Below are 15,000 nucleotides of genomic sequence, written 5' to 3'. Positions count from 1 at the left end.
CTCAAACGTGCTGCGCTGTGTTCTTCAGTGTCCTCACATCAGTCTTGTCTGATGCTTTACTCTAGTCGGTCTGTCAGCAGACGCGTTAGGCTGTGGTAGAGATCTCCAGGTCTTCAGCGGACTCTAGGGGTCCTCTTCCCTCATGGAGTGTTCTGCTCTGTCGCAGTCATCTTTACAGGACGACCACATCTAGAAGAGCAGCAGCAGGGCTGAACACGTCCTCCAGTCTGTCTCACAGTGGACACATCAGCATCCAGGCCTTCACACACTGCTGAGACCCTCTCCTGTAGATGGCAGGTCTTCAGAGAGCTCCAAACCTGCTGTGTGTTCATTAAAGAGCAGGACCGCTTTGACCAACACGTCACACTGACTGACTCCTGGCTCCAGTTAGCTCATTAACACGGGGGCAGGTGTCAGACTCTGCTCCGACCCTGATCAGACACCGCTGATCCACTACTGAAGGTGTTCAAGACCACTACAGGCCATGAAGCAGCTGTGAGCTGGAGCTAATCTGTGCAGCGCTGCGGCCCTCCAGGAACTGAGTGTGAGACCATTAGCCTAGCGGTTCAGAGAGTTCGCTCACGCGGACCGAGTGTGTGTTCATATGCTGTTTAGTCATCACACGAGTGTGTGCGGATCAGTGTGAGCAGACGGCGTTTCTGTGTCTCTGTGACTCCAAACACTTCACTACAGTAGTACACACACACACACATTAAAGAATCACTGAGGGTTCATGCGCGCGCACACATACACACACACACACACACACACACACACACACACACACACACACACACATTAAAGAATCACTGAGGGTTCATGTGCGCGCACACATACACACACAGTGTAACGGTGTGCTGTGTTTCAGACTCTGGACCCGTATGACGGCAGCTCTGAGGACTCTGCCTCCTCCACTGAAGCCTTGGTCCCGCAGGGGTCCGGCGGTGCAGCAGGTCTCAGATCAGGTGCGGTGGTCCGAGCAGCAGGTCTCAGGTCAGCAGACGTCCAGATGTCCTCCAGCGGCTCTGAGCTGGACTCTGCCTGTGCTGGAGCCGATCACTCCGACTCCGGCTTCACCAGCAGGTCCTGGATCAGCTCTCCTGGAGCACACACTCCTCTGCCCACAGCGTGCACACACACACCGCTGCCCACAGCGCGCACACACACACCGCTGCCCACAGCGCGCACACACACACCGCTGCCCACAGCGCGCACACACACACCGCTGCCCACAGCGCGCACACACACACCGCTGCCCACAGCGCGCACACACACACCGCTGCCCACAGCGCGCACACACACACCGCTGCCCAAGAGGAAGTTCTTCCTCCCTGCAGGAGAGCTGGACGATGGGATGCGCAGGAAGCGGCAGTGTGTCAGTGACATGGAGCTGGAGACTGCAGCGCTCTGAACACACACACACACTGATCACACACACTCACTCTGAGCACTTTATTCTGGTTTGTTTGAATGTGGAGAGCCCCTCAGTAGGCTCCTCATCACTGATGTTTCTGAAATAAATGATCTGACCTCTGACCTGCTGTAGTCTGAGCGCTCACAGGAGCCTGCTGTAACACACACACACACACACACACACACACACACACACACACACACGTTTATATAAGTCTGATCTGATGTCTGCACAACACACACTGCTCACTCAGTCAAGTGTGTTTCGCAGCGAGATGTATTGATGATGTGTGTGTGTGTGTGTGTGTGTGTGTGTGTGTGTGTGTGTGTATTCAGCTCCATCACTGCACATCACTAATAAACTCTCGTATTCATCTGTGTGTGTGTGTACGTACATGAGAGCATGATGGAGGAACACACACACTTAAACCAGAGACAGCAGGTGTGTGTGTGTGTGTTCATCTGGCCAGCACACACACACACACACACACACACACACACACACACACACACACTGCAGCTTCAGTCTTGTTGATCTGCTCAGTGTTAGCTGTTTTACACCTCTAATAAAGAGCGCTGACAGGAGAGCGTCGCTACAGGACCTCGAGCGAATGGTGCTGTATGTCTGCGCACTGTACCACACACACACACACACACACACACACACACACACTGCAGCTTCACTGAAGGACGACTCTGAGATGAGGATGTTTCCACACATCTGACTTTATTGATCTGCATGCAGGATAAAAGACTGATCATGACTTAGCGGAATTAACACACACACACACACACACACACACACACACACTGCAGCGGAGGGGTATTAATGACTACATGAGCTTTATTGAAAACCACCAATCTTAAGAAACCATTCAACTTGCATATTTCCATCTAAAACACCGTCTCTGAAACACACACTCACTCACACACACACACTCACACACACACTCACTCACACACACACTCTCTCACTCACTCACTCACACACACACAATCACTCACTCACACACACACAATCACTCACACACACTCTCACACTCACTCTCACACACACAATCACACACACACACTCTCACACACACACTCTCACACACACACACACTCACACACACACACTCACACACACACACAAACACACCCCCGTCTGTTCTCCAACATGCTCCAGCTTTCTGACCCGTCCCAGATAATGAGAGTAATAGTTAATCTACATCTGCTACAGTATTAGCACACACACACACACACACACACTCCTCTACTCGGTGCAGAGGATGGCGACGCCGCGCTCGTAGAAGTGATGTGGATCCTCCTTGGTGGCGATGTCGAAGTCCACAGTGAAGATCAGATCAGCTCTGGTGAAGTTCAGATACACCGGCAGCGTCACCTGCGCACGCACACAGAGACAAGAGTGTGTGTGAGAGAGTGAGAGTGTGTACAGTATATGTGTATAAATGTGTGTGTGTGTGTGTGTGTGTGAGAGAGACTCACCATGTTCCTCTTCTCGCCGCTGCTCTGCTTCACCCAGCGCAGGTGTGTCAGTGGGAGCTCAGTGGAGATGGTGGTGGACAGAGACAGCTTATTATTAGCACAGGTGGCGCCCTGCAGCTTCAGGCCTACACACACACACACACACACACACACACACTGAGTGCTTCTGATCAATCAGACTCACATTGATGATGTCAATTAGTCCAGTCTGACCCTGCAGTGTGTGTGTGTGTGAGAGTGTGAGTGTGAGTGTGTGTGTGTGTGTGTGTGTGTGTGCTGGTCATCACTCGGGTCAGATCCACAGTCAGTGTGTGTTTTGGTCATTGGATTTTCAGTTCAGAAACAGATCCTGAAAGTGAAAGTGAAAGTGAAAGTGTTTTTGATTTATTGAATTTTAAACAGAAATCAACAAACGGCTCATTTTGATTTATAATGATGAAAAACAGAAAAACTCCAGTAAATGATTTAATCTTTATTATTGATGTTCAATAACCTAAAGTAAAATCAGCAGAAAACAGAAGAGAATAAACACTTGCTCTTTATATTCTGAAAGCAGATAGACAGACGTGTTTACAGTGACCCAATGCTGCCACACAGGCTAGTCTAATATAGGCTATTATTCCCATTTAATAATGTTATATGAGGGATTTTCCTGTAATAACAGGATTTTGTAAACACATTTTCCTCATTGAAGCTGGATTAATCAACATTATTGATGACATCTGCATTATCTGCATTGCTGAACAGTTTTCTGAAAATAAAGTTTACTGTTAAAATCACTCCAGCAGTGACAGTAACACTGGACATTCGTATGGAGTCACTGCTCATCTCTCTGTGTTTATATATATATATATATCAGTAGGCTATGTTTTTAATTATTTTAATTTATGTATTAAAAGTCTGCTGCTATATTTGCACATGGCTGTATGAAATCATGCACAGACCCACACAACTCATCTGCAAGCTGAGTGATGGTCTGCTTTTAGAAGACATGGGATGGTTAGGGTTAGGGTTAATATGCAGGGGAAATATGTCTTAATAAAACACAGTTATAAGAAAATCCTCATATAACATTATTAAGTGGGAATAATAGCCTATATTAGACTAGCCTGTGTGTGGCAGCATGTCTGTCTATCTGCTTTCAGAATATAAAGAGCAAGTGTTTATTCTCTTCTGTTTTCTGCTGATTTTACTTTAGGTTATTGAACATCAATAATAAAGATTAAATCATTTACTGGAGTTTTTCTGTTTTTCATCATTATAAATCAAAATGAGCCGTTTGTTGATTTCTGTTTAAAATTCACAAATAAAATCAAAAACACTTTCACTTTCAGTTTCAGTTTTTTAATATTAAAGGGCATCTGTGGTGAATAATCTACTGTTCAAGCTGTTTAGACAGAAGTGTAAGTATAGTGTATAGAGCGTCATATTGGGCTGATATAAACACACCCAGTGCTTTATTTATTTCAAATTTAACATCATAAAAGCGGTGGACCAATTGGAGCGGTTTTCAGATCGACCGCAACTTTACGTAGGAGAGCGGTCCCGCCCACCAATATTGATTGACAGCTGCATATTAACATGTCCGGTAGTCACGTGTATAATCATATCATCAAGAGAGGACGAGCGCAAAGCAGCTGGGAATAAAAGCTCTGTTCAGTTCACTAGAGTCATCAATCCTCATCAGACGTGATCACGAGTGAGTTTCACATGTTTCACATGTTAGTGGACGTTAAATCAGGTTAATTTTATACATTAATATAAGAGATCTCCATACAGCAGTGGAGATTACCTGTATCCTGTCACATATGCCTGCAAAACCAGTGCAAAGCTTAACGCGCTGTCTCTCTCTCTCTCCGTGTGTGTGTCTGAGCTATGTGTGTGTGTGTGTGTATGTCAGCGCTACGTACGTGTGTGTGTGTGTGTGTCTGCATTATGTGTTTGTGTCCTCGCTGTGTGTGTGTGTGTGTGTGTGTGTGAGCTTTGTAATGACATTGTGTGTGACACATTGTTGCAACTCCACAACATATGCATCAAACACTGATGGGTAAAGTTAATACTGTAGTATTTCTCACACACGTTACGTGAGATCTGCTTCCTGAGGCAGCCGAGGGCGGCGACTGCTGACAGGCATGTGGGAACGGTGGGTGGGGAGGACTAGCCTTAAAGGGCCAGTACAAAAAAACAGCAAACCCTTTTTTCCAGCTATAATATAGACACTTCAGACAGCTCTAATCAATAATCTGATGAGTGTGTTGAGCTTAAACTGTACAGACACATTCTGGAGACACAAAAGACTAATATAAAATATGAAAAAAGGGGTAACCTATGTGCCCTTTAAAGCTAAAATCCAAACAAACGGCTCTTTTCATTTTCAGTATCTGTTTCTGAAATGAAAATCCAATGACCAAAAGACACACGGACCCAGAACTCCACCTTTATCTGTCATTATTATTATTTATTCCTCCGTCTGTCTGTTTATTCCTCCTCATGACTGCCGTTACGCCCTGTGTGACTGTGTTTGCCTTTAATCGTTGTGTTCAGCTCATGGGGCAGGACGGAGGAATCTGCAGTGTTTCAGGCTTTATTCTGTGTAAATGACCTCTCTCATCATCAATCAATCAATAAAGTGCTCTTGTGTACTGTCTCCACATCACAGGACCGCACATCACCACTGCAGTACACCGATTGACCCTGGATGAGGCAGTACCTCAGCTCATCCTCCAGCAGAGGACACTCCTGCGCTACAGCTAAGAGGAATCAGCTTCAGTGTGGTGAATGTGCTGTTCTTATAAGACGTGATGCTGGTGTGTTTGCACTCGCTCACCCCTGATGCCGAAGCTGCAGGCGTCCAGAGCTGCAGCGGCTGCAGACGTCACGTTCACCTCCAGGTAGAGCTCCTCCAGGGACCAGCTGTTAGCCTGCGCTACGTACTGACGCGTGGCCGTGATGTAGGCCTCCGGCACGAACAGGCGGCCCAGGTTCACATGGATGTTCTGAACACACACAGCACAGTGAAGCGTTTGGGAACAGAGATGAGCTTCTCAAGGTGACTGCGGACCTCGGCTCTGAGGGTCAAACAACAGACAATAAGGTCAAGAGTCTAGGTGTGACTCTGGAGTCAGATCTGAGTTTCAGTAGTCATGTCAGAGCAGTAAAATCTGGATACTATCATCTCAAAACACTGCAGGAGTCAGATGATGTGTCTCCAGTGAAGACTCAGAGAAACTTGTTGAAGCTTTTATCAGCAGCAGGGTGGATTACTGTAACGGCCTCCTCACTGGCCTTCCCAAAACACAGTCAGACAGTTACAGCTCATCCAGAACGCTGCGGCCAGAATTCTGACCAGAACCAGGACATCAGAGCACATCACACCTGTCCTCAGGTCTTTACACTGGCTCCCAGTTACATTCAGAAGTAGAGTTTACAGTATTATTACTGCTCTATAAATCACTAAAGGAGCTCAATACATTACAGATATGCTCACTGAATACAAACCTAACAGATCACTCAGATCTTTAGGATCATTTAACTAGAAACTCCAAGAGTTCAGTCAGAGCAGGGGGAATCAGCTACTAACAGCGCCCCTGCTGCTGGAATCAGCTTCCAGAAATGATCAGATGTGCTCCAACATTAGACACATTCACATCAGGACCTGAACACACATCTGTGTAGCTGTGCCTTTACTGAATGAGCACTGTGCTGCGGCCGACACATCACACTATAGTGTCTTCCTGTTCTTCAGTCCTTTATAACCAGTTGAACACATCTTCATCTGTGTTTATCTGTTATTATCTGCTCTCTTTTTATTCTTGTTCAATGTAACGTGCTGAATTCTCCATGGTGTGTGAGATGTGCTGTATAAATACACTGGCCTTGCCTAACTAGAACTGAACAACAAATCAGTGTGTCCCACAGCGAACAGACAAGCGGGCCCTCGTCAGTAGCGGCTCTGCTAATGAGTGCTAGCGCTAATCTGTTGATCACCTTCAAGCTCTTTAGCGCCCCCGCGGGCGGCTCCCTGCGAGATCTGCTGCAGCTGCTGGATCTCGCTCGCTGAAGTCCCCCGACCCACTGCAGGACCGTCATCGCCGCCGGCACCGTGTAGCGGCTCCAGCTCCGCGGCAGGAAATACCCTGCGCAAAAGGAGAGAGAGGAGGGGGGGAGGTGTGGAGGAGGAGGAGAGACAGTTGGTGTGTAGTGTGGGTGACAGAGGAGGACAGGAGAGAAAGGTAGAGAGAGAGAGATAGAGAGAGAGCAGAGAGAGAGACAGTGTGTGTGTGGTGTGTGAACAGAGGAGGAAGAAGTAGAAGAGAGAGAGAGGAGAGACAGTGTGTGTGTGTGAACAGAGGAGAGAAAGAGAGAGAGAGAGAGAGAGAGAGAGAGAGAGAGAGAGAGAGAGAGAGGTGTGTTTGTGTGTGTGTAGAAAAGAAAAGAGAAATTGTGTGTGTGTTACCTTTGACCATGTCGTTGATGAGTGTGCGCAGGACGTTGGTCTGCTTCTTCTTGCCCTCACAACACCTGCACCACATCAGTCAGATCCTGACGCACGTCCTGCAGCATCCGGGAGCCCAGTCTTCCACCTCACGCTCGAAGAAGCGGAACAGCGGATCCTGCAGCAACACACACACACACACCAGTGTTTATAAGGAACACACACATCAGTGTTGTATGTGTATGCGCACACACACACACACAGGGTTTGTACAGTGACTCTGCAGCTGTGGTCAGTGTAGTGTTGTCGCTGCTCTGTCTGCATGTCTCCTCCTGCTGGTCCCTCCTCACTGATCTTCATCCAGCAGATGATCAGAGTGTGAGAGGAGGAGCAGCACAGTTCTGCAGACCACCAAGAAGAAGAAGCACATCCAGCAGGAGGAGCTGTGGAGGCCAGAGGAAGCTCTCTGAAAGGGTCGTCGGCTGATAAACCCAGATTTACCCAGAACACATCAGAGCACAGCTGATCCACTCACTGCAGGATGACATGTGCAGCTCCACTCTCCTGTGCCAGCAGAACTGTTGCTCTGGAGCTCCACTGGGTCAATATATATGACCCAAACCTCCGCTCACTCCTGCCGATGCCAAACGCCGGTTTCAGTGGAGCAGCGGTGAAGATCTGAGCTGTGACGATGTGGAGCATGTATGTTCTCTGATGAGTCCCCCTTCACTGTGTTTCCCACATCCAGGAGAGTTACGGTGTGGAGAAGCCCCAAAGAAGCGGCCCACCCAGACTACTGAGGTCCAGAGTGAAGCATGGGGGGGTCACTGATGGTTTGGGCTCAATATCATGGCGTTCACTTGGCCCAATACTGGTGGTAGATGGGCGTTGGGTCACTGCCAAGGATGACCCAACTATTCTGGAGGAGCATGTGACCCAATAGGTCAAACACTGTATCTGAAGGCGGTGGTGTGTATCAGGATGATGACGCAGCGATACACACAGCGGACTGGAGACAGAGCGGTCTGATGAACATGACAGTGAAGTTGAAATCTCCCATGGCCTGCACAGTACCCAGATCTAAACATTATTGAGCACTTTGGGCTGTTTGGAGAGAGAGTCAGGACAGGTTTTCCTCCAGCAGCATCAGGAGTGACCTGAACACTGTTCTGGAGGAGAACGCCTCAGAATCCCTCTGGCCACTGTGCTGGACTCCTGTCTGTCAATCAACACAGAGAGGAGGGTACAGCAGCTGATGCTGGACTGAGGAGGAGGAGCTACAGCAGCTGATGCTGGACTGAGGAGGAGGAGCTACAGCAGCTGATGCTGGATGAGGAGAGGAGCTACAGCATGATGCTGCACTGAGGAGGAGGAGCTACAGCAGCTGATGCTGGACTGAGGAGGAGGAGCTACAGCAGCTGATGCTGGACTGAGGAGGAGGAGCTACAGCAGCTGATGCTACACTGAGGAGGAGGAGCTACAGCAGCTGATGCTGGACTGAGGAGGAGGAGCTACAGCAGCTGATGCTGGACTGAGGAGGAGGAGCTACAGCAGCTGATGCTGGACTGAGGAGGAGGAGCTACAGCAGCTGATGCTGGACTGAGGAGGAGAACAGCAGCTGATGCTGGACTGAGGAGGAGGAGCTACAGCAGCTGATGCTGGACTGAGGAGGAGGAGCTACAGCAGCTGATGCTGGACTGAGGAGGAGGAGCTACAGCAGCTGATGCTGGACTGAGGAGGAGGAGCTACAGCAGCTGATGCTGCACTGAGGCGGAGGAGCTACAGCAGCTGATGCTGGACTGAGGAGAGGAGCTACAGCAGCTGATGCTGGACTGAGGAGGAGGAGCTAAGCAGCTGATGCTACACTGAGGAGGAGGAGCTACAGCAGCTGATGCTGGACTGAGGAGGAGGAGCTACAGCAGCTGATGCTGGACTGAGGAGGAGGAGCTACAGCAGCTGATGCTGGACTGAGAGGAGAGCTACAGCAGCTGATGCTATACTGAGGAGGAGGAGCTACAGCAGCTGATGCTGGACTGAGGAGGAGGAGCTACAGCAGCTGATGGGACTGAGGAGGAGGAGCTACAGCAGCTGATGCTGGACTGAGGAGGAGCTACAGCAGCTGATGCTGGACTGAGGAGGAGGAGCTACAGCAGCTGATGCTGGACTGAGGAGGAGGAGCTACAGCAGCTGATGCTGGACTGAGGAGGAGGAGCACAGCAGCTGATGCTGGACTGAGGAGGAGGAGCTACAGCAGCTGATGCTGGACTGAGGAGGAGGAGCTACAGCAGCTGATGCTGGACTGAGGAGGAGGAGCTACAGCAGCTGATGCTGGACTGAGGAGGAGGAGCTACAGCAGCTGATGCTGGACTGAGGAGGAGGAGCTACACTAGACTGATCAGTTACTGTGCTCTAACACCAGACTTTCAGTTTCTGTGTACAACCCCTGTGTGTGAGTGTGGTGTGTGTTGCACATTGATGTGCTCCAGTGTATGTGTGTGTGAGAGTGTGTATGTGAGAGTGTGTGTGTGTGTGTGTGTGTGTGTGTGTGTGTGTGTGTGTGTGTGCGTGTGTGTGCGTGTGTGTGTGTGTGCATATGTATGTTGTGTGTGTGCGTGCATGCTGTGTGCGTGTTTGGTGTGTGTGTGTGTGTGTGTGTGTGTGTGTGAGTGTATGTGCTCCACCTTGATGTTCTCCACGGTGCGTTTGAGCGGGTTGACGCTCTCTGGTATGAGCTGCAGCCAGGTGCGTGCGGTGCTGTGCAGGGTCCTCATCCAGGCGGGCTGCGCGTCGGAGCTGGAGGTGCTGCGCTGCTTCTTCTCCGTCTCGTAGGCCAGGTCGTCCTCATCCTCCAGCATCTGCATTTTCAGCAGCTTCGCCATCATGTCAGTGCCTGCGCCGCCGCGGAGCGCACAGGAAGTGAGGAGCGGGAGGACACGCCCACAGGAAGTGAGGAGCGGGAGGACACAGCCACAGGAAGTGAAGGAGGGAGAGCAAATTAACAGCAGCACAAACACTGAGGGACGAGCATGTTAAAGAGTGAGGAGATGAAGTGCTGGAGGACTCGCCACACACCACGCACGCACAGGCACGCATGCACCACACACACACCACACACACACACACACACACACACACACGCTAAACATAACCATTAAAGGGGCAGTGCACAATAATGAAGATGTACTCTCTCTCTCTCTCTCTCTCTCTCTCTCTGAAGAATGACTGAACACTGAACTGCAGCAGACAGACGAGTCTCAAACCAACCCTGAACACTCATGCACTGATAAACACAAGAGGACGCATGCTACTGCACTGAACACACACACACACGCACACGCACGCACACGCGCACACACACACACACAGCAGGAGCCCGAGAGAGAGCCGGAGCCGACAGTGACATGATGGCACTGAAATACAGCTCCTGGAGGCTGAGGAACACACACACACACACACACACACACACACACACACTCCTGCTCCAGTGTGCGCAGTGCGCTCACACACACACTCATGTACACAGCAGAGCAGGAGAGACCGAGGATGAGGGTAACCTGCGGAGAGAGAGACACACACACACACACACACACACTGATGAGTGCACACTGCGCCGCTCGTACCCTGAGTCGTGAGCAGACCTTCTCTGCGTTGCTCGGCAGACCCAGCCATGATGGAGTCTGAGTGTCCGGCAGCATCTCCACCCAGTGGATGAACTCCTCACGCCTGCAACACACACACACACACACCCACACACACACACCACACACGATTTGTATAATGCAGAGGAACTCTGTGGTGAACAGATGCAGTGAGTGATGTCGCGCCTGCACTTCATCAGCCTGTGATAGTCTCCGACCCAATTTGACCCAGCAGGACATGTTCTGGACTAATCTGGGTTGATCCTGGAGCAAGAGTCCAATCAGCCAATCAGAATGAAGGGATGGGTTTACTGTTGATGTTGAGTTCAGGCTGATGGTGATGCAGTATTACTCTTCTATTGTGGGACTGATCTCCAGCAGAACCAGCAGAACCAGCGATCAGCGGAGATATTAAAGCAGGGTCATACTCGGGAAAACCATGACGTGTGTTTTGGACAGATAAATGTTTGTGCTTGGTGTGTGGTGCTTGTGTGTGTGTGTGTGTGTGTGTGTGTGAGTGTGTGTGCGTGAGTGTGCTGACCGTATCTCGTCCGGCATCTTGATGTCCTTGTGTCTGTCCACTCTGAGTGTGTGTGTGTGTGTGTGTGTGTGTGAGTGTGTGTGTGTGTGTGTGTGTGTGTGCTGACCGTATCCCGTCCGGCATCTTGATGTCCTTGTGTCCGTCCACTCTGAGTGTGGGTGTGTGTGTGTGTGTGTGTGTGGTGTGAGAGAGTGTGAGTGTGTGTGTGAGTGTGTGTGTGTGTGTGTGCTGACCGTATCCCGTCCGGCATCTTGATGTCCTTGTGTCCGTCCACCTTGAGTGCCAGCTTGAACTCGCTGTCGAAGCTGCTGCAGGTGAACAGGCGCTCCAGGAAGGTGTTGAGCAGCCGCTGGTCGAACTCGTATCGATGCGCCCGCCGTAGATCGACTGCGCCATCAGCGTCTGCAGCGCCGCCCACGGGATGAGGTCCGGGGGGATGTTCTGACGACCCTGCAGAGGTCAGAGGTCAGCGGCCGCAAGAAACACACGCACAGAAGAAACACACACACACACACAACACACACTTACCTTTGCGGTATCATCCAGCCAGTCCACGGTGTCGCAGGCCGAGCGCAGTGTCCGACTCCCCGAACTCGTACTTCTTGGACCAGCCGAGCGGAGCATAGCGCAGGCGCTCCTGGATGACGGGTGGAACCAGGCTAACAGGAAGTAGAGGCGCGCCCTTTCATTGGAGCCTGCAGAGGAAGAGCATCGACAGCATTAGCATTAGCAGCGCTGAACAGCAGGGGCAGAGCTGAACACCGTTTCAGGTCTGCAGGCGTCCGCGGCTCACCTTGCACATGCGCGCCACTGGGATACTGCTGAAGGTGGCAGCATGTTAGCCTTCATGCCGGCGGAGGCTCAAACACGAAGATGCGTCCGGCGCGGAGCAGGTTCACAGGGACTGCCGGAGAATCGGTCAACGTCAGACGACGGACTCGTGACCATATATAGGCAGAGCGAGCAGGAAGTGCACTGACCTTGGGGTTGATCTCCATGGTGAGGAAGAGCCGGAAGCTGGCGTGCGGCTGCATGGAGTGAAGCTTCTTCTCCAGCTGCATCAGCCAACCAGGAGCCAGATGCACATTCTCCAGCATCACCCACCTGAACACACACACACGTCAGCAGATCTCTCTTGATAGTCTCCACATCATAAGGAACACACCACTGGATCAGCTGCTCACCTGCCGGACTTCACTGCAGTGTTGATGTCTCTGTCGGCCTTGTTGAAGCCTTCAGCAGAGCCTGTAGACGGACACACGGACACACACCACACAACACGCACACACACGCACACGTTCCCTCTCGTTAGGGATGGAGGATCATCAACAACACTCATTCAGCACATTTGTAGACACTGAAATTAAGTCTGTCAGAGAATGATCATGTGTGGAGCGTGCAGAAGAGTGTGTGTGTGTGTGGTGTGTGTGTGTGTGTGTGTTCTGCTGACTCACCGATGAGACGGAGGTGATGTGTTTGTTCTGCTCTGCAGCCAGATCCCGAACCAACCCGCTGGCATCGTACCCGGCACAGAACACATGAGCACCGGAGTGCCCGGCTTCACCTGTACGCGCACACACACACACAAAACAACACATACTGCATCAGTGGATCTCCATGAGAACACATGTAGGCATATACACACACACACAGGTGTGTACCTCGCTGTCCACGATGTTGGCCAGGTCGAGCGGTGCTCTATGATGGCCATGAAGTTCTCTCCCATCACCTTAGACACGAAGATGTGAGACATCGCCAGCAGACGGTCCGGCCGGAACGCCTGGATCAGCAGCAGCTGGTGGACATCCTGACCAATCACAGCTGCACACACACACGCACACACACGCACGCGCACACACGCACGTACGCACGCACGCACGCACACACACACCTTCAGCTTCACAGAATACAGCATTGTGTGTGTGTTTGAGTGCTGGATGTCTTTTATCAGTGTGTGGTGTGTGTGGGTTTGTGTGTGTGTGGTGTGTGCGTGTGTGTGTGCGTGTGTGTGCGTGTGTGTGCGTGTGTGTGCGTGTTGAACTCACTGGATGTCTTCTCCTCCGTCCACAGGTACGGCACTGACAGCTCCGGAGAGTTACTCTCCAGCCACATGAAGATTTGCTGCAGACAAAAGCAGAGAGTCAGAGACACACGACTGGTCTGGGGTCAGGAGGAGACTGACCTGGGGTCAGATGTAGACTGACATTGGGTCAGGAGGAGACTGACTGGGTCAGATGTAGACTGACCTGGGGTCAGATGTAGACTGACCTGGGGTCAGATGTAGACTGACCTGGGGTCAGATGTAGACTGACCTGGGGTCAGGAGGAGACTGACCTGGGGTCAGGAGGAGACTGACCAGGGTCAGGTGGAGACTGACCAGGGGTCAGGTGGAGACTGACCTGGGGTCAGGAGGAGACTGACCTGGGGTCAGGTGGAGACTGACCTGGGGTCAGGTGGAGACTGACCTGGGGTCAGGTGGAGACTGACCTGGGGTCAGGAGGAGACTGACCTGGGGTCAGGAGGAGACTGACCTGGGGTCAGGAGAGAACACCGGGTCAGGTGGAGACTGATCTGGGGTCAGGTGAGACTGATCTGGGGTCAGGTGGAGACTGATCTGGGGTCAGGTGGAGACTGATCTGGGGTCAGGAGGAGACTGATCAGGGGTCAGGAGGAGACTGATCTGGGGTCAGTGGAGACTGATCTGGGGTCGGTGGAGACTGATCTGGGTCAGGTGGAGACTGATCTGGGTCAGGTGGAGACTGATCTGGGGTCAGGTGGAGACTGATCTGGGGTCAGGTGGAGACTGTTCTGGGGTCAGGTGGAGACTGTTCTGGGGTCAGGTGGAGACTGTTCTGGGGTCAGGTGGAGACTGTTCTGGGGTCAGATGACTGATCTGGGGTCAGGAGGAGACGGATCTGGGGTCAGGAGGAGACGGATCTGGGGTCAGGAGAGACGGATCTGGGTCAGGAGGAGATGGATCTGGGGTCAGGAGGAGATGGATCTGGGGTCAGGAGGAGACTGATCTGAGGTCAGGTGTAAGGCAAGGCAAGGCAAGTTTTTATATAGCACATTTCATACACAGTGGCAATTCAAAGTGCTTTACATAACAGGATAAAAGAAACATATAAGAAAATAAAAACAAATAATAGAAATGGTAAGAATAAAAATAAAATAAAAGCTGATAAAATGTGTTATAAAGAATTAAAAAGAAGAGAAAAACATAGTAGTTCGATCTGTCGGACGTAGCACAGTCATTCTTTAAAGGCACAGCTGCACAGATGTGTTTTCAGTCTTGATTTGAATGTGCCTAATGTTGGAGCACATCTGATCATTTCTGGAAGCTGATTCCAGCAACGAGGGGCGTAGTAGCTGAAAGCCGATTCACCCTGCTTTGACTGAACTCTTGGGATTTCTAATCTATTTGATCCTAACAGATCTGAGTGATCTGTTAGGTTGTGTTCAGTGAGCCTATCTGTAATGTATTG

The 15,000-nt window shown here is 50.9% G+C and overlaps 1 protein-coding gene across 1 annotated transcript in view; it reads right to left on the bottom strand.

The window, feature by feature from the left end:
* Nucleotides 1-2,459: 2,459 nt before the first annotated feature.
* The window catches only part of dync1h1 (dynein, cytoplasmic 1, heavy chain 1), a 42,902-nt gene continuing 30,361 nt past the window's right edge, over nucleotides 2,460-15,000 (bottom strand). The window contains 26 exon segments of the mRNA XM_056476424.1: nucleotides 2,460-2,797; nucleotides 2,902-3,026; nucleotides 5,729-5,902; nucleotides 6,895-6,958; nucleotides 6,961-7,037; nucleotides 7,358-7,418; nucleotides 7,420-7,479; nucleotides 7,482-7,514; nucleotides 10,018-10,226; nucleotides 10,957-10,974; nucleotides 10,977-11,059; nucleotides 11,749-11,881; nucleotides 11,884-11,965; nucleotides 12,044-12,091; nucleotides 12,093-12,163; nucleotides 12,166-12,210; nucleotides 12,305-12,346; nucleotides 12,349-12,366; nucleotides 12,369-12,419; nucleotides 12,492-12,619; nucleotides 12,700-12,760; nucleotides 12,966-13,040; nucleotides 13,043-13,079; nucleotides 13,177-13,211; nucleotides 13,214-13,336; nucleotides 13,561-13,636. Coding sequence (XP_056332399.1) covers nucleotides 2,669-2,797; nucleotides 2,902-3,026; nucleotides 5,729-5,902; nucleotides 6,895-6,958; nucleotides 6,961-7,037; nucleotides 7,358-7,418; nucleotides 7,420-7,479; nucleotides 7,482-7,514; nucleotides 10,018-10,226; nucleotides 10,957-10,974; nucleotides 10,977-11,059; nucleotides 11,749-11,881; nucleotides 11,884-11,965; nucleotides 12,044-12,091; nucleotides 12,093-12,163; nucleotides 12,166-12,210; nucleotides 12,305-12,346; nucleotides 12,349-12,366; nucleotides 12,369-12,419; nucleotides 12,492-12,619; nucleotides 12,700-12,760; nucleotides 12,966-13,040; nucleotides 13,043-13,079; nucleotides 13,177-13,211; nucleotides 13,214-13,336; nucleotides 13,561-13,636 — 2,058 coding nt within the window. The 3' untranslated portion in view covers nucleotides 2,460-2,668.

Source organism: Danio aesculapii, chromosome 17 (assembly GCF_903798145.1).
Source record: "Danio aesculapii chromosome 17, fDanAes4.1, whole genome shotgun sequence".
Classification (NCBI taxonomy): Eukaryota; Metazoa; Chordata; class Actinopteri; order Cypriniformes; family Danionidae; genus Danio; species Danio aesculapii.
Note: the sequence above shows the minus strand (reverse complement) of the source record. Positions and strands in the feature narration are given on the sequence as shown.